The following is a 25869-nucleotide window of genomic DNA, read 5'->3' as shown; positions in this document are numbered from 1 at the left end:
GCTCTTCCAAACCAGGGGTATTCTAAAATGACCTGTCACGCATGCCCTCGTGCGTGTGGAAGGAGCTTTCCTGAGAGCCAAGAGCCAAGAACACTAAAATGCGCTGTCTACAGCCGACAGCTGCGGTCAGGCAGAAATATAAGTCTATGGAACTCCGCGACCTCGGCCATGCAGTCTCCCCAACCTGTCTCCTCGTTTGAGAAAGAGACAGGTTGGACTAAACATTGGACTAAATCATATCAGGCAGTGAAGTTCTGCTATAGAAGTGGAGCAGCATCAAAAACAAAGTGGCTGAGAGAAGGCTGAGACTATAAAAATGTCTAAAAAGAGTGTAAAGTGGCAGGAATTTGGCATTATGAAACTATAAAATAGTGGTGCTAAATTCTAATTGTGTTTTCATCACTGAAAAACAAATAAGCCCCAAACTGAAGTCCATCTAATGTGAGGTGTGTATAACCAAATCCACACAAATGCAGAGTGTTCAGAACCCATAGATATAACTTCCTCAAATGAAAAGAGCTTTTAGAAGGACTCTGGCAAGAAAAAATCATGGAGAACAAAAGCTTCAGGCCACAAACTTCAGCTGTCTCCATGCCCCACTCCCTCAGGTATGATTCTTCCAAGAACAAATATTTGCTTTGGAAGACTCCAGAATGGGTCAATAGAACAGGAAATCATTTGGCTCAACACTCATGGAACATATACAAATGATTCTGGATAGAATCTGCAACGTTGCTGGGTTGCTGGGTAAAAATAGGGGAGAAGTTCATTTCATTAACACCGCCCCGTATCGCTATAGTATTCTCTCTTTGCTTCTAAGTAAGCTGCTAGTCTAGACAGGAGGTAGGTCAAAGTTTTAGGCAGCACTTCTCAATATACACCCCCTACACAGCAGGGCTGGGTGTGGTGGGTGTGGTGCTGAAGGCTCCCGTGCAAAGGATTTACTTGAAATCCATTTCAGTTCTTGTGTGCATTGTGGTATATGCCATATATTCATATTCCTGTTTGCATTTTTCAAATAAAACTGACCATCCAGGAGGCTGAATGATGTTTATCCTACCTTCACGACCCAGCTGGAGAGTTACGGATTTAGACTATCATCAAAAGACTGTACCTTTCATTACAGAGCTGCTGTATTTGTCAACAGAAGGTGTTCAGAGTATTTTCTTGGCTGGGACTGTTAAATCCTTCGATCAGGTTTTTGTTACAGTCATCCAGGCTGAGATTTTCACTGGATCTCTTGGGGAACATGGGGGGGCCGGTGAAATCTAAGAGATCTTGAAGAGCTCGGGCATTACCAGTTCCGTTTTGGTCCAGAGATACCCCAGGAATCATTTCACTCACTGGTGAAAATTCTGGGATGGAGATAAGCTCTTCTTTTGAAACAGGACTTGGCGGGGGGAGGCAAGGTAGAGAGAGGAGAGGAGAGGGAGGAGGAGAGGGAGAGAGAGACAGATAGACAGATAGAACTATTAATTCTAATATTTTGTTACACTACTTTTCCTTTCTAGAGAAGATGGCTTTCGAGCCAGAACTTGTGTGTAACACATTGTAAAAAATACATGTTAGTTCAAATCTGAGACGCTGACAGACATAAGGCCTCCATGGATGAGAGCAAGGTAAGGGCGGGCTCACACTGTCCATAGGAAGGAAGAAAATAAGAACTGCAGGCACCAGCCCTCTACTGCAGAGAGGCCAAGAACTTTCCAAACCTTTGAAATGGGAAACCCAGACAGCAGGCAAATGCTGGAAGTTAAAAGCCAGCTGAGGAAGGGCGCTAATCAGCACCGGGGTTGGCGGGGAGGGGTGCTGCCCCTCTCTAGCAGTGCGGCCCTGAGCGAGCTATTTTTCCTTTCCCGGCCTCAGGTTCCTCCGCTGTAAAATGGGAGGAAGTCATTTCTCCCTACCAGGGCTCCTGTGAGCGGGATGCGCTCATGCTGGGGAAGTGTTGGTGCCAGGCCTGCTGGTGTAATGTTAAGTGCTCAAACTGAGGTTGGGGACATTGTCAATGACCCCACCATTCATTTGGTCACCTGCAGAGGGAACCTTTCCCACTGCTTCCTCTCTAAAGGGAAGCTTCCAGTCCTCGCCCCTGACTTGTCCAGCTCCTGCCCAGAGGGCCTGGCTTGCTCTCTCTCCTCGCCCTAAAGATAGAAGGCTGCCCGCTGCAACCACTGGCCTAGCTCAGATGGGTGGTGAGTTGCCATTTGAGGGCCTGTCATCTGGAGTCTCTCTTAACAGCCAGAGTAAGGCTGCTGCCAGGTTGATCTGTTCTTTTTGTCCTTGATAAGATCTTCAGAGAAGAATCTGGAAAAACCTAGTGAACTGCAGAAGCTCAGATGATCCGTCTCCCTTACACTGAGCAGCAGCTGACCTAATACCACTTCTGGCGTCTGGGCAAACTGCCTCATTAGCAGACCCCACCCCTCCATTCCCTGGGTTTAAACAACTGGTCAGAGCTTGGGGAGGAGAGAATGCCACAAGCTTGGGTGCAACCTCCCGGAACCACCCCTCTCCAAAGGCAGAGGTGGCCACCGGGAGAACTCAGTGCACGCACAAAGCCCTTTCACTCTCTTGATCCCTGGCCGGTACCTTGTCTTGCGCCCTTCCCCCACCCAGAGAGATAAAGAATAAGCTGGCTCAGCATGGGGGTGGGGGGTGGGAATATTGTGTTAACCTTTAAGATGCCTCAGCTGTTTCCCCCTGGGGGCAGAGTGGTGTCAGTTAGGAGTAGCTTGCCATGATGGTGGCTGGTGGTGGCCAATGGTGGCCGGTGGTGGCAGGGGAGATGGCAGCAAGGGCTGAGGAGGCTCTGCTATCAGTTTGCACAGGACTTGCTCTTCTGGTGACGGGCTGCTGGTCCCTGGGTTTTCACACATCCAGCTCAAGGTCAGGGTGTACGAGTCGGGATATTTACTGTCAGTGTGCCCTAGGAAAGACCCTCCGCCCCATGCCCCCACCCCCTCAACTAAGCTGACAATTCACAGCCAAGGACAGGAGGGTAAGCTCTGGGAGAGCTTTGACATGACACCGTCCAACACTCCCAACTCGTAGAGCCGCCCCCTATGCCAACAACCCTGCCAGGGGCTCTCTGTTCTGGTGCCTCTGCCCCAAGCCCACGCCAGCTGAGTTCTCCTTCCCCTTCCGTCTGAGATTAGCTTGCCACGTGGTGCCATCCACAAACATACCAGTTTAAGAATTCTTTCAGTTTTTAGAATCTGAAAGCAAATTAGTTCCTTTCTCAAGTCTGCAATGACAGATTTACTTAAACCTGAGACATGAGACGCAGTGGGCCCCATTGGTGCCCCTTCACCTGCAGATGCACCCATCCCTCAGCTGCAGAGAGCTGGCAACTAAGGATTCAGAGCCACCACCCTTTTTCTGACAACTACCTTCAGCTGACAGGAGTCCCACGCCCACAGACATTATACCTGTATCCCGCCGCCCCCCTCCCCCACCCTGAGTGGCCTACAGCAATGACTGACAGATACAGCAGCAGGAAGGCTGTCTCCCTTATCTCCCTTATCTCATTCAAGCCAGTCTCTGATCTATATTCATCCTCCAGGGCTTCTGCAGAACCCGCTGGGACTACATCCTTGACTAGTGACCTTCCCTGCCCCATCCAGTTCCCTCCTCCCTCCACTTTCCCCTGTGAACTTCCTCCGATAAATCCCAGGCCCTACAGGAACTACTATAAAGGACCCATGGACAAAATCAAGAGGGAGGGTGGAGGTGGGGGAGGGAGGGGGATTTGGCTGGGGTGGGGTGAAGGGATGGGGAGAAAAGGCATACAACTGTAATTGAATAACAATGAAAATTAAAAAATAAATAAATAAAAAGAAAATAACACATGCAAAAAAAAAAAAAAATCCCAGGCCCTAGACCCCCTGACCCCAGGCTCTGCTTCTAAAGAGCCTAACCCAAAACACTAATGTACCACTGAGAGCTGTCCTGAATGGCAACCAAACCTACCGGAGGTGATCTGCATATGTAGAAAATGAAAAGATCAACTACAAGGCAGGGGAGGTATTTGGAGAAGAGATAAGGCTCAAATGCAAAATAAACCAAGTTACCTGACATCCATAGACTGAACTTCTTCGGTTGAGTGGTCCAGATTGTTTGATTTCCCATCAAGGGTGTCTAGATGAACAGGTCTCCCAACTGGCTTAAGTGCACTGGAGAAAGCATCTCCAGGGAAAGTTTCTGGGGCAGCACGCTCCACACTATTAACTTCCTGGCAGGTGCTCAATCCATTGATTTCTGATTGAGAACACAAAGCCATTCTGTTAATCATAAAATATGTCAAACAATGGAGCAACAGAGGAAATATATATATGGACTCAATTAATTTAATCCTCTGCTTTACCAACAGTACAAAATCTCTTGCAAAAAGAATCCCAGGTAATCACTTTGACAGAGGGGAAGGGGAGACAAATGGCATTGCCAGTGTCTGTGTGGCAAGGCCAATGACCCAGCCAGGGGACTTGGTGTCATATACTGTACAGGTCCCCAGGCTCTGGTAGCAGGTTCCTGAGCTACAAGACAAAGGAGAAATGTGAGGAGTGACTCTGAGATGGATACGCCCTTTCTGACTTTGGCTGCCGTGAAATATTCCAACCTAAGGAGTTTTAAGTGTACATGCTAGATGAGAGCTGGACTACCCAGGAGTGTGGACGGCAGGAGAAACCGCCATAGAACAGTACTCAGTTCTTTTTTAAAAAATATGTTTCTTGATTTTAGAGAGAAGGAAGGGAGAGAGAGATGGAAACATCGATGTGAAAGAGAAACAACAATTGGTTGCCTGCCACACACACCTTAACTGAGGATCGAACCCACAACCTAGGTACGTGCCCTGACTGGGAACAGAACCCCCCAACCTTTTGGTGCACAGGACGATGCTCCAAGCAACTGAACCACACCAGCCAGGGCCGTCAGTTCCTAACGGAATCTGCCCAGCAGTTAAGCTCCCTGGAAAGCAGCATGGGCCAGCAGCCAGCTGGCTCCTGCACCAGGATTACTAGAACAAGGGGGGAACCCAGCGCTTTCCACATGGACCTGGCAGACCGGTGCTGGAGATGGAGACTCTACCAGGGAAGGGAAAGTGCACAGGCTCCCTCCAGCAGACACATTCCTAGGACCCACGGGTGTTTGTCCCCTGCAGGAAGTGTGTCCAGCCCTCCCCTGCTTAAAGGAAGGACCCAAGAACCAGATCTTACACTCACCTATTTTGTTTGGGACAACTGCTTTTGTCTTATTTTCCACACACGCAGCAGGCTGAAGCTCCATTTTCAGGTCTTCTTTCTAAAAACAAATAGAGGGAAGACTGACTTACACAGAAAGACATGCTTTTGAAAAGCATCAGAGGCTATTTGGAACCATGCTGGGCCATCTGTCTGCTCCATGGAATTCTTTCAGTCTTCTGAGCTTATTACAAGGCAGCTGTGTTTCCCGTATTAATATGGCACCGTTCTTTTTTATTCATGACTACTGTGTCTCTCCTGCATCCCCACCCCCATTTCTCTGAGGAAATTTATAATTACAACCCTATCTCTGAAACTCCTCTTTTCAGGCACCTACAACCTCCTTAATATAGCCGGGAATAAAGCAGGAAGGGTCCATTTTGTCTGGCCATTCCTCTCCAAGATCAACAATGCCACTGAATGGACTCTGCCACTCAGCCCATGAACTATGAAAACGGTATTCTGAATGCCTACCTTCACTTCTGGAGACACGTCGCTCTTCCTTGTTCTCTTCATGATTTCATCTATTCTCTGGAAACCAAAAAGAATCAGGTAAGAGGAATGCATGACCAAAACCACAAAAAAGTAGCTGGGTCTATATGCAATTTCATGTTTCTCAGCAAACTCATAAAAGAGACACATCAGCAGAGGATGAGGAGTGTAGAAAGGGTTTCCATTGGTTTTGCAGATGTACACCGTTGCCCTATGAACAAGGTCAAATGTTTGAAAAGTGAACTAGTAAGTATCTGCAATCAACATTTTGTTTATAGCCCCTCTTTCTCCTTCCTCTTCTTAGGTTACCTAAAAATCAATAAATCACCACCTGCCATTCAAGAAGACCACCCTAGACAAAGTGAGGCTGACATGCAAGTTGAGACCACAGATTGGTCTCCTGGGTCCCAGGCCTAGAGCAACACAAAGCCTAGGCTGGAGCTAGGACACCAGGAGATTGGACCTTTATAGAATCTGCCTCCTTAAATCCAACTTCACCCATAACTGCATTAAATGTAAATAGATCAAACACTTCAATGTAAAGGCTAAGACTGTCTACCAAGTCCTGACTATATGCTGTTTACAAGACATACATGTATAAAGATATACACAGGATCAAAGTAAAAGGACGGAAAAAGATTTACTGTGCAAATTCTAATCCTAAGAAGACGGACAAAGTGGACTTTAAGACAAGTATTACTGGCCCTGCCTGGTGTGGCTCAGTGGATTTGGCATCGTCCCACAACCTGAAAGGTCGGTGGTTCAATTCCTGGTCAGGGCACATGCCTGGGTTGAGGGCCAGGTACCCGACTGGGGGCATATGAGAGACAACTGATCAGTGTTTCTCTCCCTCTCTTTCTCCACCTCTTCCCCTCTCTGTAAAAATAAATAAATAAAATCTTTTTTAAAAAGATAAGTATTACTAGAGATAAAGGACATTTCCAATGATAAAGGTGTCCATTCAAAAGGAAAATGAAGTAATTGGAAGTACATATTCACCCAACAGCAGAGCTTGAAAACATATAAAACAAAAGTGGATAGAACTGGAAGGAGAAATGGACAAATCCACAGTCACAGTTGGAGCTTCTAACACTCCTCTGTCAGTAAGTAATAGAACAAGATGACAGAAAACTAATAAAGGTATGAAAGATCTGAACAGCAGTATCAATGAACCCAGCCTAATTTGACAATTCTAAGATCACTCTACTCAAGAACTGCAAAAGAGAACTGGATTCACCTCACCCTCAGAGCTCCGAATCTCTTAGCTCTTACCTTCTTCCTCTCCAGTCGTTCCTGTTCAATCTGCAGCATGATCTGTTCTCTGTCCAGACGCATCTGTTTAGCTGCCTCCTGGGCCTTTGCTTCTGCTTCTTCCTTCTGATAGAAACAGGTAAACCAAGGCATAGGGTTTACTAAGCTAAGAAAACACTATAGTTATTCCCTGGGGTTGGCCCATGTTCGTCAACCACATCATCTACTCCAAAGTGGCCGCTGCTCCAACATTCAATGTAGATTTACACAGATGGCTCTATGACACAGCAGACATGGCTGGGCCTTATTCATCCACCCTTGGTCCGTCGTGCAAATCAAGTGCAGACAGTTCCCATCTGGGGCCATGGTCTGTGTTGGATGGTAGTTTCTGGCCATGAAGTAGTAGAACGTAGCCAGAGTTTCAGGAAATTAATTCCCCAACAGCTGACCTTCAAACATGAGAGGCAGAAGTTGGTAGATAAATAACCCAGTTCCTTCGCCCCTCAGAGGGACAATTCTAAGGCATGTTCCACAGTTTCTTAGTCTCAAAAGGAGTGAGTTCCAGTTGCCCACTCATCAATGCACTTACATTGGCTTTCCTCTCACTCCCCGACCAGCTTCCTGGGATCTTTTCCTGAATCAACTACTGACACCCAAATTCTCATCCCTTTGGGGGAACCCGAACCAACATACAGCAAACATCATCAACTTCACTTTTATTACCCAAAGGAACACATATTTAATAACCATCTCAGTGGCTTTAAGAAAATACTTCAAGCAGCCCGGAATGGTGTGGCTTGGTTGGTTGGAGGTCGTCCTGCAAGGCGAAAGGTCCCTGGTTCAATTCCCAGTCAGGACACATGCCTGGGTTGTGGGTTCAGTCACCAGTTGGGGGTGTGAGAGAAGCAACTGACTGATGTTTCTCACATCGATGTTTTTCTGCCTCTCTTCCTCCCTCCCTTCCCTTCTCTCTAAAAATAAATATATATAAACCTTTTAAAAAATACTTCAAGTAAATATTATGAGTCATTCAAATTTAACTAATTTTACCTAATATAAACTAAGGCCCTTAGGGAACGTCTATATGAAGACACAGACAGTACCTGCTTTTCAATCATGGCTTTTTCTTGCTTTTCCTTTTCTTGCTTTTCTTTCAACAGCAACTCCTCCTTGGCTTTCTTCTTGGCCTCCTCTTCCTCCACTCTTTTCTTTTCCTCTTCCTGCTGTTTCTTTTCCTCTTCCTGTTGCTTCTTTTCCTCTTCCTGCTGCTTCTTTTCCTCTTCCTGCTTACGGGTTTCCTCTTCTAGGCGAAGTCTCTCCTCCTTTGCCTTTCTTTCCAATTCCTCTCTCTCCAGCCTTTTGAGAACATAACTGTTGTTAGAAGACAAGGACGCTCAAAAGGCAAACTGCCAAAGAACCAGGTGCTGACAGGACGGTGTAGTGCACGACAGTCAGAGACACATGCACTTCAAGACTCACCCTTCCCAGAAAGCCACTCCAGCCCATGTACTTACAAAAAAATATTAACCAGGGTTGACTTTACGTTCTGTTATACAAAGTAACGATGTATTGACTTGTGAACATATTGTAATGAAGGCACAGGTGTTCCCCAGTGAATCTACAAACGACTACAGCCCCATCATTCTTATTTAATGACCATTCTTTAAGAACAAAGCAAAATAAGTATTTAAAACCAACTTAAGCTATAACACACTAAGTGTCTCCATGGCCCCAAAGGTGCCAGACAGCAACCTGAGCGGTCACTATGAGCTCAAAAAGTTCACTTTGGGTTTTAATCACTGTATGACTTCCGAAGCAGCAAATGGAAGAAATGCTCGAAAGACACTTAACATTTAACACAGAAATTAAAATATCTATTTTCTGTTTATTTTGGGAATCTTTAAAAATCTGTTCTAGCTTTAATTCTTTGCCATATAAAATTAAATGGCATTTGGACAGTTTGGAGCCCCAGATGAAGTGTTGGTGATGGGCTAATAAAGAGCTCTGAGCAGTGAGGGAAAATTCTGTAACATCTCAGCATTTGTTTCTACATTTCTTTCTTTTTTTTTCTTTTTCATTCATCTTTATGTTTCTACATTTCTAATGTGCTTCTTGCTCACACATACACCCCCTTCCTCATCTACGGAAAAATGCAAGTAATCACACTCACCTTGCAGTGTGTTCCTGACTGCAGTGCGACATATGGGCAAGACCAAGACTGCATTCTGACTGTGCCACTCACAGTATGACCCTTCCTTGGAAAGTGACTGAACATTTCAGATTCCCATTTAAAAATGGGAATAGTTATATTATTGGCTCCGTGACATCACTGTGAGAATTGAATGAGATAACGCGTGGCATGCACTCAGCCCAATGCCTGGCTCTGGGCAGATTCCCAAATGCTAGTTTGTCTTATAATTTAAAATGCATCCTCTCTCCAACCTTTGAAGTAAATCTATAAATCTGTATGTGTTTCAGAAACTACCTTTATTTGGAAGCCTGGGTCACTGACTTATTGGATGCTGTTATACTGTTATAAGAAGATCGAGACTTACAAAAAGATCCTTCTATCCTAATGGTCGAGTCCAGGAATTGTGTCAGAAAAGAGATATTTTAAAAGGCAAAGAAATATGTGCAGACAATATTTAGCCTAAGACTATAACAGTATGTGGTCAACATATTCTAGAGGAGCAGAGGCTGCAGTGCCTACAAGCATGGCTGCAACACCTGGAGTCATTCACAGATATTCTGGAAACCTCGGATTCCTCGTAACTGACTAAGTACACCCAGTCCAGGGTGATCACAAGCGGACGTGTGCAGAACAAGATTCATCCAGACGCTAAGCAGAGCATTGTTTCAGTCCTCATCTCTTCTAAGGAGCCGGCTGTCCCGGATAAGTTAATACACAAAGGATATGTTATGTGTGGATAAATGCCCAGGTTGCTTCACCTTTCTCTTTATCTTCAGAATCTGAAAAGCCACTCTGTTATCTCCCGTTTTACCATGAGGACTTTAGAGGTGCCCAGGGCATACACACACAGCAAATAACATATCCTCTTGACCCCTAAGTTTCCATAATCACCCACAACACAAATTCCTCCGCACAGGTCCACTAGCCCCTGCTTGTCCCTCCTATTACAGACAAAATTCCATCCCTTTGCCACACTCTGCTTCCCCCAGAACTGGCTTTGCTGGTGTGAAACTTAGTCCCTCAATATCCTCTCTAAGGATAAACATCCTTACTCTCCCTGCTTAAAGGACCAGAGAGAACATGGATTTGGTCATTTCCCCATAGCCCTTCTGCTGCAGCTGCCCCCACCCCATCGGCCTTATCGTGGTTACCCAGTTCCTTCCTGAGTTCACCAGACCCGTGTACAGTTCTGTCACCCTGTCTGTCCTTGTTCCTGTCAACTATCCCAAACCCACCCCCCTTCCTCACCATGTAGAAAGTACCAGAAAACTGCACCATGGTCATCACTCAGCAGATGCATCCTTATGCCCATCACCAGCCACTGGTGAGGGTCTTCGCTGAACTCATAGTCTGTAGCATGTCGCCCTCCATCCCACCCTTTTACCCTTAGCCCACATCCCTGACACGTGTTCAGCCTTGAATTGTTCACTATTCTCTCTTACTTAAGTGGTTAAAAGTTTTTATTTAAAAAAGTTTAACCTTTAACATGCTAAACTTCACATTCTATGATCTGCTGTCACCCTGTCCTCCACCACCTTCTCTCTTGACCTGTCTTGGGTAGCACGGTGCAGTCACTTGTGCCTGCTCCTTCTGCCCTGTGCCCCAAGGCCTCCAATCCCCTCCTGAGCCCTTCTGGGATAGCATGGAGTCCATGCTGCTGCCCAATTCCAGCTCTAGGTGGTGACCCCAGGAGCACCTGTGTCCTCCTAGGCTGCCAACACTGGTTAGAGTAAGGCCCAAACAAAGCTGACTGGTCATCTGTCCCTGGGCCTCAGCTGCCACTCCAGCGTTTTGGCCTCATCCCTTCCCCTGATGCCTGTACAAACAGTCCAAACCACCTTTTCTCAGTCTTCACAGTCCTCCTTAGTTGATGGCAGCACTGTCTACTTCACAGAGAAGCCTGGGGCCACCGCGCGTGAGCTGCCTAAAGTTTTCTCCTCGATTGCATCGCTACTCATAAATTTTCCCCTTTTTCCTCTGCTTAGAGACAAAGGAGTGTAGATGCCACCACTAGTGCTATTAATTCCACTCTCTCCCGCACCGTGTTCCTACCACTCTTCTGTGTCTTCCTTCCATCATTTCACCCTCCTATACGGACCTTTCCATGGCCTGCAAAAACACTCAGGTCTCAGGCGTCCCAAACCGCTCTCGCCATCCACGCGTGGCCTCTTTTAACATCCAGCTGACAGTCAGGGCCTCTGCCCTCTCACCTCTTCCAAACTGGCTTAGGTCTCCACCGCTTCCAGTTTCCCTGCAAAATCTCGGTTCCTGTCCTAACCACTAAGATCAATAGCCTTCTGTCAGCCTCAACATGTCTTGCATGTACAGACAGGGTTAAATGTCCCTCCTGTGAGGACCTCTTCCCAGCCCTGTGTGGAGGAGGCTCTTCCTTCCTGCCTCAGCTGCTGCCATGCCCGCCACCTGCATCCCCACATTGGATGGGTCCTTCCTGCCCCATCTTTCTCCCTAACAGCTGACCCCCTGGAGGCTCAGCCAGAGAGGCACCAGGTATGAGCTGCAGGAAGATCTCTTGTGTGGACATGGCCACCTTGATCACGGGGGCTGCCTAACTTAAATGTCTTTCTGTGTGGGCCCCTAGCAGCTATTTTAGCCTCCTTTTTTTAAATTGTATTTTTTACTTATTTTTGAAGAGAGGACATAGGAAGGAGAAAGACAGGGAGACAAACATCAATGTGTGAGAGAAACATTGATCAGTTGCCTCCCACACACCCACAACTGGGGACCTGGTCCACAACCCAGGCATGTGCCTTGACTGGGAATCGAACCGATGACCCTTTGGTTCGCAGGCCAGCACTCAATCCACTGAGCCACACCAGCCAGGGCTATTTTAGCCTCTTTTAAAAATTTTTTTTCAATCCTCACTTGAGGACATTTTTTCATCTCTTTTTAGAAAGAGAAGGAGGGAGAGTGGGAGGGCAGGGGGCGAAGGAAAGAGAGAAAGAGATTATATATACATAAATACCTACCTACCTACCTCTCTCTCTCTCTCTCTCTCTGTCTTGAGAAACATGGACTGGTTGCCTTCTCATACACATCCTGACCCAGGATCAAACCCACAACCTTTCGGTGTATGGGACAACCTTCTAACAACTGACTGAGCCACACCAGCCAGGGCTATTTTAACTGCTTAATGTGACTTAACAGGCTCCATTTTGGAATTATAGTAAGAGCTCTAGCTTGCTAGTTTCCGTCAGTGCCTTCCCCCCCCCCCGCCCCCCGGGGTGGACCTGGGCTCCAGGCTTCCCTGCCCCAACTTCAAGAATCCTGATTTACATCTTGAGCCACCCACAAGCCCAGGAGCTACACCTTACTCTGTGTGCTTCCAAGAGAATCCTGATGTCACCACTAGTGGTGAACAGACAAGCTTTTGCTCTGCATCCTCGGCCCCAGCTATCTGGACTCTTGTCAGCCCTTCTGTTCTGAATAGTCTCATCCTTGACATTTCCCTCACCAGTTTGTGCAAATAATTGGCTTTCCATGGTTTGACTCAAGAGTCTTTATTTTGCTCTAGATTCTTGCATTTGGCAACTGCTTGTGTCTGGCTTTGACTACTGTAAGCACCAAAGAGTCATGGGATGATCTTATTCCAAGTGATATCCGTTGTGTTCCAGCCCCAGGTTGTCTGGTGCTTTCTCACCTCCCACGTGGTGCTATGCAAAGCTTCACAGTCTGGGAAGAGAGAGGAAAACTGGTTTTGGGTCAAGCGTATTACTCTCATTTTTATTTAGGCCCCAGGTGTCAACTCTATTTCCAATCACCTCAACATTTTGTATGTATCTTCAACTAAGTTTATCTAGAATCAACTTGATAGTTTTTACCTTCTAAAACTAATACATTCTGTCCTTCTTTTATCACTTGTTGGTCCTACTGTTCTCCTAAGTCTTTAGAATCAAACCTCAGCATCAACTGTGAATTGACTCACTTCTGTTGGGTTGTGCAAGTCCGCAGACTGTAGCTGGACCACCAATATGAACTCACATTCCCTTTTCCAGGTCTAGCTTCCCCATACTGTGTTAGTGCTCGCTTTCTCCTAGCCCACAAATGCACTGGTGGCTTGGCTGGGCCTCTTCCTCCTTCTCTACCTTCCTTGTACATGTACTGAGCGCCAGCATCGGTGACCCAAGGAGTGTACCTCAGCCTTTTAAGGTGGTTACTAGGGGGAAGTGGGCCTGGGAACAGATGAGTCTGTGTTAGCCCAACAGCTGGGCTCAGGAAGAGGGAAAATGGGAAGAGGTCAGTTCTCTCCCAGGTGCAGACATGCAGAAAGGCTGCAGACAGGGAGCTAGGCTTGACCTGAGTCTGGAGAAAAGATGTGCCTGGCAAGGAGCATGAGTCCACGCAGGGGGAAGGAAAGCGGAAGTATGGGATCGCATGGTGGGGGCATGGCAGGGAACTCTGCACACCGGTGTCTGGAATGCTGGAGGTGGGGGGGGGAGGTGGTGGCCAGGTCATGGCCGGCCTTCAAAGCTTGCGGATGGGTTTGGGTGGATCCTGTAGGCAGGGGAGTCACTGGCTCGTTAACGAACAGGAGCATGACAATGACACTTATGTGCGGATAGCCACTGGGGACACAGTGTGAAGAGTGGACAAGATCTGGGAGACCTAGAGCAGGGAGCTCAGCTTGGATGGCACAGACAGTCCAGGTGAGATACAATAGAGGTTGGAGCTCAGAGGAGAGGATGGACTGGAGAGGAAGGGACAGGAGACAGATGCTAAAGAGGTAGGCTGGATGCACCTGACATCTGATGGGACACTGAGTGGGAAGGAGAGGGAAGAGCTGAGAGCTGGCTGGGACTTCTGATTTGGGTGTCTGCAAAGACGAGGACGGAGAGCTTATGAAAGGAAAAGGAAGTCTGGGAGAAAGATAATAAGGCCTACTTTGAAAAAGCTCGATTTGAGGTGCATGCGGCACACACACAAGCACAAGTAAAAGGCAGTTGACAATAGGGCCTCTAAGTGCCATCCAATAGAACTTCCTATGATGAGGGCAATGTTCTAGAGGCTTGTGCTGCCCATAGCAGCTAGTTATGTAGCTGCTGTGCACTTGAAATGTGGCTAGTACTACTGAGGAAGTATAATCAATTCTCTCAGGAGCTGAGCTGTAAAGAAAATGGGAGAGAAGGCAGTTGCTGGCAGGTAAAGAACTTCCCCTTCCTCAGCACAGAGCTACAATCATATTACTCACCTGATCAGGGCCTGCAATCACCAAGGCCTGTCATTTAAGGTCCTCGGATTCATCTTCATCTCCTGCGATCTCCCTTCACATGCCCTGTGGCCCACCCAAACCGGCCCACGCACACTACTCAACAGAAAGACCTGCCGCTGGAGATAGGGAAATCACCAGAGAAAAATCTGGAGTTTGAAGAAGGAACCAGCCAGACCTACCTAACACCTCCCCCTGCACACACGCACACACAGACCACTTGAAAAAAAAATAAATCATCAAACCTGTAATCAGAGACAAAAGACTTGTCAAGGTCACTTCAGGCTCAAGAATACTACTCTATTATTTATTACTCTCAATTCAGTGCCGGTCTAGAAGTGCTGCTCTCTGTCATGTTAATTCTCTAAATAGTATTGGATTGCATTCTGTGATTATCCTAAAAGCTTCCTTTATCAATTTAGAGAGAAAATCTACCTTGTCCTTCAACATGCCTTCCTTTCTGAATACAAAGGTCCGAAAAGGCAGGCTGTCTATATTTTGACCAAGTGCCCAGTACTAACAATGCAGAGGTTTTCAAACTTTGGGGAGCTGATGAGGCAGGACAGGGCCTGGGCCAGTGTGTTTTCAAGTGCATTTCTGGGATGATTTGGACAGCCTCCCAAGTTTAGGGACCAGTCTTCTGTCATGCTCCAGGGTGGGAGTCCCATACCTCATAGCTCGTGGACTATGAGGTCAGCTTCCAACCCCTCCAGGAGCCCCTGCTAGCCCCTCTTCTCTCTCAAGTGGGGGTGGGGGTTAGGATCATTTGAGAGGGGGACATGACTCAGGAAGCAGAATCAAAACCCTTACATCCAGAACCTCCTGTATTTTCAGGGACAATCTCATTCTCTAAATAAAGCTCAAACCCCTTTGATGGCTCTGCAAGGCCTGACTGGTCCTATAGTCCAAGGGGATAGTAGGAAGCTGCTGGTAACATTTAGACCAGGAGCTATGAGTTTCCCGGTTGTCTGAAAAGAGCAAAGTTCCACTGATGTTAATGACATCTAATAAAAGGTGCAGTCTCTCAACACCTGCCAGGCAGACCTAGATCTCCGCTGAGGCTTTGTCCATTCCACAACTCCAGAAAGAAAGGCCAGTTGCTCTTCCACCACAGACTTTTGCATGAGATCTTGACAAAATTCTGGGCATCCCCTTACCTGTCTTGCTGGATCCCTTCCATCTTCTCCGGCTCTTTCTGTTCCTTCTGCCGCCGGGCCTGTCGTCTCTTTGTGGCCAGGATCTTTGAGGCCTCCCCTGCATTGGTGGTACCTGCAGTAGGCTTCCCTGAAGATGCACCAGAGGAAAAGATCACGGGAAATAAAGTGATTGCACTCACAGGGCAGCTGCCACTTGAAAGACCCTACCCAGTGGGTGATGGGAAATGCTACAGGACTGGCACAATTAGCCACTGAACAGAGACGCTGCAACGGGCAGCTATAACCCTCACAGTGGAGAGCAGTGGAAAGGCAGGGAGGAAAGACAGGGTTGCTAGTAAGTCCCACAGCAGCCACCATTGCTGCGCCCATCTTGAACTCACTGCATCCCTCATGGCTGCTTATACGACTAAAGGAAGAGCCTCTCTGTGGGAAGTGCTGAAGCTGGCTTAGTGCAGCAGGAGACACTCAGGAGACTAAGGGGAAGGACTCAGGGGCAATGCGCAAGCCTGAGAGAGCACAGGGCATGCAGCTGCCTAAGGTAAAACCCCCTCCCCACTCTCCCTCAAACACAAGACTCCCATGTGGATTGTGGATCAGGTCAGAGGGCGAATCGGCCAGGACTGCTGAGGCTGGGTTGGTGTCAGCAAGAAGAGCCTACCTGTAGTGCCCTCAGCTTTCCTTCCTGCAGCCCCCTGCTTTTCGGTGACATGCTCATCCACTATGTCCTTCTTTGGGTCTTCTTCCTTGAGTACGCTGCCTGATCGCTGAGCCAGGCTCCCTTCCCGATCCTTGTTGCTCTGCTCTTTCACCTTGGGTATTTCCTCTCTGGAAAAGGCCGCTAAACGGTACTTCACAAAAGGCTCTGGCTCTGACAGTTTTAGAAGGGACTTTGGACATAATTTAACACTGGTCCTGAAAAAACAAAAATATGCCAGAAGATAATTACTGCAGCTGACCACGGAACTCTGTTCCTAAGACACCTGGTTCCAAAAAGTTGAATAATTTCATCCTTTCAGAGGAGCAAATGTAAGGCTTAGCATACACTCAGAAGTCCCAGGAACACTATCATCCTAACAGGAACATATGGTATCTGTAAGATGTCCCTGGTGGAAGGGACAACATTTTAGGAAGCCCATTTGGTGACACCATGTCCTAATTTCACTTCCCTTGGGTGACAACATAAAGATGGAGTGCCAGGCATTTTCCCACCACTTCTTTTTAGATGGACACCGGAGCTGGATCTGGCTTAGGATGTAGCAATGGACAAGCCAACTCCTTTTTTCTACTGTAGCAAAAGACATGTACCATAAAATTTACCTCCTTAACCATTTTTAAGTGCACAGTTCAGTGACATTAAGCACATTCACACTGTGGTGCAACCATCACCGCCGCCCTTCCAGGGAGCTCTGATCCCACGAACACTAAGTTCCCATTCCTTCCTCCCTAGCTCCTGGCAACCTGCTCCCTTCTGCTTTCTGTCTGTGAATTTGACTATTCCAGATACCTCACAGAAATGGAATCATATGGGATTTATTCTTTTGTACCTGGCTTATAATGTTGTAACGGTTCCTGGCTCCTTTTTGGTTTGAGATTTTATTTATTTATTTTTAGAGAGGGGAAGGGAGAAAGAGAGGGAGAGAAACATCAATGTGTAGTTGCCTCTCAAGCGCCCCCCTATTAGGGACCTGGCCCACAACTCAGGCATGTGTTCTCACTGGGAATTGAAACGGTGGTCCTGTGGTTCACAGGCCGGTGCTCAATCCACTGAACTACACCAGCCAGGGCTCTGATTCCTTTTAAAGAAAAAAAAAATTTCACCTTTACTGAGATATAATTGACATCTGGTTACTTTTTAAATGTTGAGGAACAAAGTCAGTCAACAAGTGGGGAGAAGAGGCATCTTTCTGGAAGGTCTTCAGGTTTAAAAGAAGCTCTGTTGCTATAAGGAAAATGTAAAACGGGAGGACAAGCCTGTTTCTACCCAGGAAAACACTGTTTTGTTAAAATACAGGAGCTTGTCTTATGTCTGGTGGAAGAAGGCCCATCCCAGGTGCACTGGGCCAGCCCTGGCCCCTGGGGAACCCTGGGTGTTCAAGGCGCAGGTTACCCATTAGATACCAGTAGCAAGCTCCACACCCCCCCCAGGTGGTGACAATCAGAAATATCTCCAGACATTGTCAAATGTCCCTTCAGGGGCAAGATCCCCCCCAGCTGAGAGGTACTGAAGGGAGACATGTGTACAGGGTCTCCCTCCCATTCTGCTTGTGTAAAGCGGAGAGTATAATTGCTGTGGCGGAAGGGGCAGTGTCCTAATCCCCTTCATCCCCAGTGGGAATCCCCAGTGACTTCGACATGCTCCCATGGGCTTCCTGAGAGCCTGAGCTGGAGAGGTACTTACTACGGTCCTGTGTGTTTTAACAGACAGGGTCACACTTGATCCCTCCCTGCATGACCTGCAGCTCAGACTTCCATTAACACCCACGGCCCAAAACTGGGTCCATGCTTCCTGGGTGCTGTCTATACACTGGCCACTGTGCTGGTGTGTAGACAAATTTGTGTACGTACTTGTGTATACGGGTGTCTTTTAGTTGTGAAAACACAGTATGACACAGGTACTACTATTAGGGTCACTTAACAGGTGAGGAAACCAGGCTGAGCAAGGTGAAGGAGGCCATGGAGCTGCAGCCTGAGCCTCCATCTCCCTGACTCCACTTCTCACAATGCAGCCCTATTCCACGTTGCAGTGGTGGTCAAGCCTCAGTTTGGGGTCACCTGGGGTCACCTGAAGTATTGGTTTTAGAACTGGCACAGAGTAAGCACTCAATAGCTACCTGTGTTAATCAAATATACGATCCAAAAAATCTGAATTCTCCACACAGACAAGAACGAACTTTCGCAAAACCAGGAGGAACGGTGCCGGGGGAAACCAAGCCCTGCCCCGTCATGATGACACTGCTCTGCTGAGCACAGTTTTCCACTCAGCTGAAAAACCCCGTGTTTAGGCTCAAATCACCTGTACAAACATATGGCCGGCGATCTTTTGCTGAGCAACGCACTCCTTACACGTTGTTGTCCAGGACAGTACTATTGCCATAACTGCCAGCAGGGTGTCTCAAGGGACCAGGTCTGATGCCTTGTGAAGATCAAAATGAGTCACCCATTCCCTGGAGTATTGTGTGCTTGCTGAGTGCGGCTTTGGTCTAACCACAGGGTGTGGCCAGGGAATGGCAAAGAATTACCCTGGATTTGGGATTTGGAGAGAGGTGATGGAAAGAGCGCTATTTTATGGTAGATGATGCCTATGGAGAGAGCTTCCCCTCCATTAAGCATTCCTACCTTAACACATGAAATAACAATTGCTGGTATTAGAAAGACTGACAAAAAGCCTTTTGCTCTTCTTCCTTGCCTTCCTCCTCCTCTCTGATCAGTGCTGGGCAGGTTCGAGTGCTGTCACTGGACCTGCCTGCAGCAAGCCACACCCCTGGGGGCCTGTAAGGTAGATGGATGAGCACCCCTTCTTCTACAGACGCAGCTCTCACCATAAGGGCCACAGGGCTGGACTGGAAGGAGTTAGGAAGCCAGAACTGGCTGCAGCCTGAATCCATTGACAGCCCACAGCAGCAGAACGCCAGCATCTGAATCCCAAAATGACCCCTTGGATCTGGTTTTAAATAGCTCACCGTCAGAAGGGCATAGAACGTGATGAAGCTATACCCTCCATCAGTGAGCCTGGAGCACGCAAAGGGCAATGTGCGGTAGGATTACAATCCCAGGGAGCAAAGGCAGGACTGGCCTGGATGGAGAGGTTCTGACACCTCGGGTAGGCTCAGCCCCAGGCAGCCTTGCTTCCACTCGCTTTAACATAACAGTCACGTAGGTTGTCTTCACACCGCACACTATTATTCTAAATAAAACTAGGCCAATTATCCATGAGCACATGTCTAAAGATAATTTCTACCTGGGAAGTAAGGATGGGTTATTTTGGAAAACAACCCAAAACATTAAGAAGTCTGTTTATAATCCCCTAACCCAGCTCCTGCTTAATAAACAGAAAATTAAAGAGAAGACACATACACCCTTCAAATTACAGAAGTACAAGCAACTCATCGACTTTTTATTTTTACTAACGAGTGACCAAAACACTGAAGAAAATCTTAGGTGTTTCCTATTTTATTTGCTTATCTTTGGAGTTTTCTGCTCATCCTGTCTGCTCATTTCCCTACACGTTAGTCCCCTGCCAGGCACCTAACTAAGCTTGGCCATCTTGAACCAGGCGGTGATGTGAGCCTCGCAACCCTCAAGGTCCTCACACAAAGTTTTGCCAAGTCATCCTCCTGCCAATTTCCTAGAAATAAGTATCTTGGCTGATGAAAGAAATTAAATGCAAATTAATCAAGGGGAATTCACTGTGCTTTCATAGAGTTTTGTTTTTAAGTACTTTCTCATCTATTTATTTATTTTTTAAAGTTTATTTTAATTTTTTTTAGATTTTATTTATTTTATTTTTAGAGAGGGGAAGGGGGGCAGAAAGAGGGAGAGAAACATCAATGTGTGGTTGCCTCTTGTGCACTGCCTACTGGGGACCTGGCCCACAAGCCAGGCACGTGCCCTGACTGGGAACCAAACCGGTGACTCTGGTTCACAGGTCCGTGCTCAATCCACTGAGCCACACCAGTCAGGGCTCTCGTCTATTTAATAAGGATCTATATGATTGCCACGAGAACACAGCGGGGTAGGTAGGAAATTACTATTAACCATATTTTAGATAAGAAAACCTAAGTCCCAAATGCTGAAATGACCTTTCCCAAGAGATGTCAACAGATGACACAGCCAGGGCTGGCACGCAAGTCACTGATTCTTCATCTTGCTTTGTAATAGATCTTCTACTTTAATTTTTAAAAGTTCAATACCCAAAGTGGTTTAACAAATCCAACAAAGGGGGCTTACAAGTTTTGTTGGGGTAGTAGAGCTAGGCTTTCCTGGTGTGCAAACGAGACTCATGTAACATTTTAAGGTTCCTGACTGTAGAAAACATGAACAAACACCTCTGTAAGTAGGGCAGCAAGAATAACTCTCAGGAGAGGGTTGTCACGTTTCTGAACATGAGCGTACTGCAAAGCAGAACCCCAGAGGACTTCTTTTCTCCACGGCTTGGAATCTAGTTCTAGTTTATCCAAAGCCCCTTGAGTCCAGGCACAGTGAACACAGCCCACGCACCGCATGGGAGCACCCTGTGGCGTCGTCGGCACAAGTCCGCCAATGTTTTCTTTTTTTAAGTTTTATTTTTTTTATTCAAGAGAGAGAAAGGAAGAGAGAAAGAGGAAGACAGAGAGACAGAGAGAGAGGAAGAGAGACAGACAGACAGACATGTAAGAGAAACATCTTATCATTTACCTTTCATACTAGGTTATGGGTTTGGTTCCAACGAGGGACCAAACCCGCAACCTAGGCATGTACCTTGACCAGGAATCAAACCTGTGACTTTTCAGTTTATGGGACAATGCTCCAACTGAGCCACACCAGCCAGGTCTTGGCTGGCATTCTTTAAAATCTATGTTTATGGTCATAGCTTATTCCTTCTCAGAGAGGAAAAGAACAATTCTATACTAGACAAACCTGTGGATACCACCTTAACACAGTGATGAAGGTTTCTATCACCAAGAATGTAACCACCTGACATGCTGGCCTCCTGATATGATGCACTGAGAAGGAGCTGACATCCCTCCAGTGGGATTCCTGCCAACTTTCAACTTTAAACAAACAGCACAGAAAACTGAAATGTAGAGAAGGATTCAGAGACTGGGACCCCTACCGTGGCACCTGACATCCCCACTGGGTCAAGGGGAGGAAGAGAGAATGCTGCCACTCACTGCTCACCCCCAGACAGAGTCGTATCTAGAGTGGCAGTGCGCCCTTACCTCCAATGGGACTTGGAAAGCCATGTTCCCAGCACATCACCTGCCAAAATTCTGCCCTTATGCCAAGTCCTGTCCTTATCAGTATTAACACCGCTTTAAACTTCTTCTGTAACGCTGGCAAACAAAATGCCCTTTACCGTTTTTGGTAATACAAAAGCAATATGTGATTTTTGTAGATAATTTTGAAAATACAAATACAAGCAAAAGAAACAGAGGGGATGGATAAAAGACCTCACTGCCCCAAGAACCATTGACTGTATACACATATATACACATTCACCCATGTGATCAGGCATATGCCTATTAAATATCTATCAATCTTTAAAAATAATTTATTAACCCTGTGCCTGAAATCCATCTTGAGGAAATATTCATAAATATGGAAAATAGTGCACTTGATAAAAATGGAACCATGTTCCACATGCCACTTTATAACAACACCCTGATCACCTTTCCGTGCAATTACATATTGTTCTTCATGGCTTTTTATGGCTGTATAGTACTCCATTATTTGGATGTATCATAATTTGTTTAGCAATGCCCTACTGAGAATACTTATGTTACCTTCCATTTTGCACTATTAAAACAAGCCTATCCTTGTAGCATTAAAGATATAGCACAGAGCCTACTGACAGCTTGTTTCCAAAAGCTGAATGCTTTTTCTATAGAGACGGAAAGCAACCCCTCGTTCATCTTAGTGAAATTTACAATGATGATGATGATGATGATGATGATGAAGCTTGCCAGCTACTATCCAGGCAGAGAACATGAATCAATATCCTGGAAAGGGAGGGGGAAGAATCTGGAAAAATCCCAATGCGAACAGGCTTTTCGCTCTGTTAATGCCAGTGTCCCAAACTATCACCAGAGTAGTGACGTGTGAATGGAAGACTCAGAAATGAAACAAATAGAGACCTTACAGACCACCTGATAGAGTTAAGAGCTTACAAGACAGCAATACCATAACCAAAAGCAGGCAATACAAGCACAGAAAGGATGCAATGGGCTTAAAAAATCAACAAACCAAGATGCTATTCATTTAGCTATGTACTATGGAAGGCAGATGCAGCAAAGCAGGAATTTGTAGTCTATATAAACCATCGTGATCTCTGAGTAAAATAATAAAAGTGAAAATGTCTCTGGTAGAAAGCAACAAATTAGAAATAAGAGCTGCTATCACCTTGAAGTATTTTAAAGTAATTCCCAAGTGTTCATTCAATTTGTGTCTTATCCTACATTCTCTGAGCCAAACCGATGCACTGAGCAAGTTTTATATGATTCTCTCTCTATAAAGAGTTTCCTATTTTCCCAAATTAAAATCCTATTTCTCTTCCTCTCTCAGTCGCATGGAAGATGTTTCCATTCCACTGCTGGATTGTTACTTACTAAGTCATTCTTGTCAGTTACTATCAGTAAACTATGTTAATGAATTAAGATAGAGCTGCACAGTGTAAATTTGTTTTTCAGTTACACAGTTTCACTGGTGAGTTCACCCACTTCTTAATTTTAAAAAAGGGCTTCAGCCCTGGCTGGTGTGACTTAGTGGGTTGAGCGCTGGCCTGCGAACCAAAGGGTCACCGGTTTGATTCCCAATTTAGGACACACACATGGGTAGCAGGCCAGGTCCCCAGAAGGAGGCACGCTAGAGACAACCACACACTGATGTTTCTCTTCCTTTCTCTCTCCCTTCCTCTCTCTCTAAAAGTAAATAAATAAATAAAATCTTTAAAATAAAAAAGGGCTTCACTATAAATAATCATACTACTTATGGCGGTCAACAAATTATTGCCTCTTTTAATGAGACAGACCCAAGCAGAATGAATCACTTCACTCCAGATGCAGCTGAAGGAGAAAGGACAATGCCAGAAAAACAGAAAGGGACTGATGGACCTGAAGAGGAAATGCTGAATGGATCATCTCGGTAAGCAAGAGTCCCATATTTACCAGGCAACAGGACCCCTTAAGGGCCTCTCATTTAGCCAGAAGATACTCAGAGAGAGAAGGAGGTAAATCCAGCATTTTTCCTGCTCACGTCTCAGGGCCAGCCATGCCTCGCAGGAGTTGGGGATCCAGGAGGCACACCCCACCCTGCATGGAGCACCTCCAAACTCTTTTAACCATACAACTGTGACAAAGGGGAAAGATGCTTACCTGCCTGTCACGAGAGAAGATGACCTCCTAGAATTGCCCTTGGGAGAATCGCCTATTTTCACAAGGGACCCAGTGCTCTCGTCGGAAAAAGAAATTGATGTTAGTGAATCCCACTTGATCTTCTCCATCTGTAGGAGACACAGAATAGGACGCCATGACCCACAACTACAATTTCTAAAACTACCCCAGATGGAAGCAATGCACAACTTTCTTTCAGAAGGACCTATCTGAAGCTATAGTGCTTCCCGCAATAGGAGTATCTGCAGAGAAGCACCGTGAGGTCACCATAGTTAGGTGACTCAGTTAAACAAAAAATAAACTCAGCCTCCAAATGCAAAGATTTCCTTGTCCTTGTCATCTTGAGAACAGCAAACAGCAGAACCATACTCTGGTCCTGGATACAGGGATTAACAAAAGTAGGTTAAATTAATAGCCATCATCACCCAAAAGATAAATCATAAGTAAGGATATGCTATAATGACAATGAGGCAAATAATCCAAATAAATAATTTCGATCATTAATAAATAATAATACAAAAATAAACTCTTTTTCACGTACTCACAACTGCGAACCTACTTGTCCCCACCCCTGTATATAGAAACTGGAAAGAGTACAAAGATCTACAATCACTACAAAAACTTGCAGGTGGGTACAACTGTAGTTATAACACCCAAGACAGTGAGCTGTGGACCATAACAGTGGACCCTGGGGCCCCACCCACCCCTCTATGTCTTCCCCTCAGCCTCCTTCTGCAGGAGGCTGGAGACACGGGCCTCAGTGCCTGGTCCCCAGCGGACGCTCCGCAAGGGTGGCCCCTCCTCTCTGTACTGCACTTTTCTGTGGCAAACCCTCACCTGGTCCCCACACGCACATACATCGGCCTCCTTCCACAGTAATCCACCCTACAATAAAAGCCAAGGGTCTGAAACATTCACTTTTCGTGTGAGAATTGCAGGGCCACACTGGATTTAAAAAACAAACATGGCGTTATAAAAATAAATGCTCGATAGTACAGTAAGGTGGCGGTTTTAAAATAAGTGCACACATCACTGGGTGTTCTCCCTTCAACAAGTGGAGCCCGACCCCTGTGTCCCTGACTGTGGGTTGGTCTCAGTGACTTGCCAAAGTGATGTTGTGCCCCATCTCAGGCTGGCATATAAATGTGTTACAGCTTCCCCTGTGCTCTTGGTATCTTGTTCTGTGGGAGGCCAGCTGCCATATCATTTGGACACTCAAGTAGCTCTATGGAGAGGTTACGCAGTAAGGAACTGAGGCCTTATGCCAACAGCCATGTGAGTGTGCTGGCCCAGAAGAGCCCCAGCCAAGCCCTCAGGTGGCTGCAGCCCTGGCCCCTATCGTGACCGCACCCTTATGAGAGACCCTGAACTAGAAGCGCCCAACTAAGCCAGCCTCGGTTTCTGACCCAAAGAACCAGTGAGGTAGTACACATTTGTTTTAAGCTGATAAGGTCTAGAGTGATTGTGAACGAAGGCCAGCTTAGAACCTCAGTTCTGGTTGCCTGTCGAGGCAAGACTGACCCAGATTCCGATGCCCTTAAAGAAGCAGAGAGAGGACACTGAGAACATTCCTTCTGACTCACGTCCTCTGGAGGGCAGGCTGTAAGGAGGACAAGGTTTTGCTCCAAGGCACTAAGATTTAGGAAGGTACGAAAAGTTAAATGACTTTCAGAGGTGGGGTGAAATTTTCAACTGAATCTGCCCCTTGAGCAGTCCCTGGACATTGACAAACAGAGGTCCAACACAGGCCAAGTGCAGGGGGGATCGTACTGTGAGGTAAGAAGTGTGTCTTCAGGGTGAGTGGTGGGTATAATCATACCTTAGAGGTCTCTGCTCCTGCAGGGACTGCTTTCCCAGTGTCTCCTCCAACAGATGGCAGTGTACTGTCTTTATCAATGATCCAAGCAGGGGAAGACTTGTAGAGATATTGAAGAGGCTTGGTAGCACAGATACGAGGACCAGTATGTAACACTAGAGTTACAGTATAGCAGCCAGAGACACAGGGAGCACAGGAGGAAAACGTAGGATGAGCCAGGAGTTGGAAAGAACACATTTCTGTTAAAACACGGCATGGGCAATCCACAGTCTCAAAACACCACCAGACTTTTTCTCATATGCGCAGCGGGGACTCCACTGTAAAAGACTCCCGCACTCAATGTTCAAGAGTCCAGCTCATTTCAGGAATTCAATATCTGGGCTTTGGAGCCACACAGACCTAACACCATCA

General features: G+C 46.5%; 1 protein-coding gene across 1 annotated transcript in view; it reads right to left on the bottom strand.

Moving 5' to 3' along the window:
* Window positions 1-25869, bottom strand: part of MAP7D2 (MAP7 domain containing 2) — an 84706-nt gene that overhangs the window by 2143 nt on the left and 56694 nt on the right. The window contains exons 7-16 of the mRNA XM_045203193.2: window positions 25462-25613; window positions 23625-23752; window positions 16214-16467; window positions 15556-15682; window positions 8087-8339; window positions 7005-7109; window positions 5715-5771; window positions 5223-5301; window positions 4074-4260; window positions 1115-1390 (exon numbers count right to left, since the gene is read on the bottom strand). Of these exons, the coding sequence (XP_045059128.1) occupies window positions 1141-1390; window positions 4074-4260; window positions 5223-5301; window positions 5715-5771; window positions 7005-7109; window positions 8087-8339; window positions 15556-15682; window positions 16214-16467; window positions 23625-23752; window positions 25462-25613 (1592 nt within the window). The 3' untranslated portion in view covers window positions 1115-1140. The remainder of the gene's footprint in view (window positions 1-1114; window positions 1391-4073; window positions 4261-5222; window positions 5302-5714; window positions 5772-7004; window positions 7110-8086; window positions 8340-15555; window positions 15683-16213; window positions 16468-23624; window positions 23753-25461; window positions 25614-25869) is intronic.

The sequence above is a fragment of the Desmodus rotundus genome, chromosome X (genome assembly GCF_022682495.2).
Source record: "Desmodus rotundus isolate HL8 chromosome X, HLdesRot8A.1, whole genome shotgun sequence".
NCBI classification, from domain to species: domain Eukaryota; kingdom Metazoa; phylum Chordata; class Mammalia; order Chiroptera; family Phyllostomidae; genus Desmodus; species Desmodus rotundus.
Note: the sequence above shows the minus strand (reverse complement) of the source record. Positions and strands in the feature narration are given on the sequence as shown.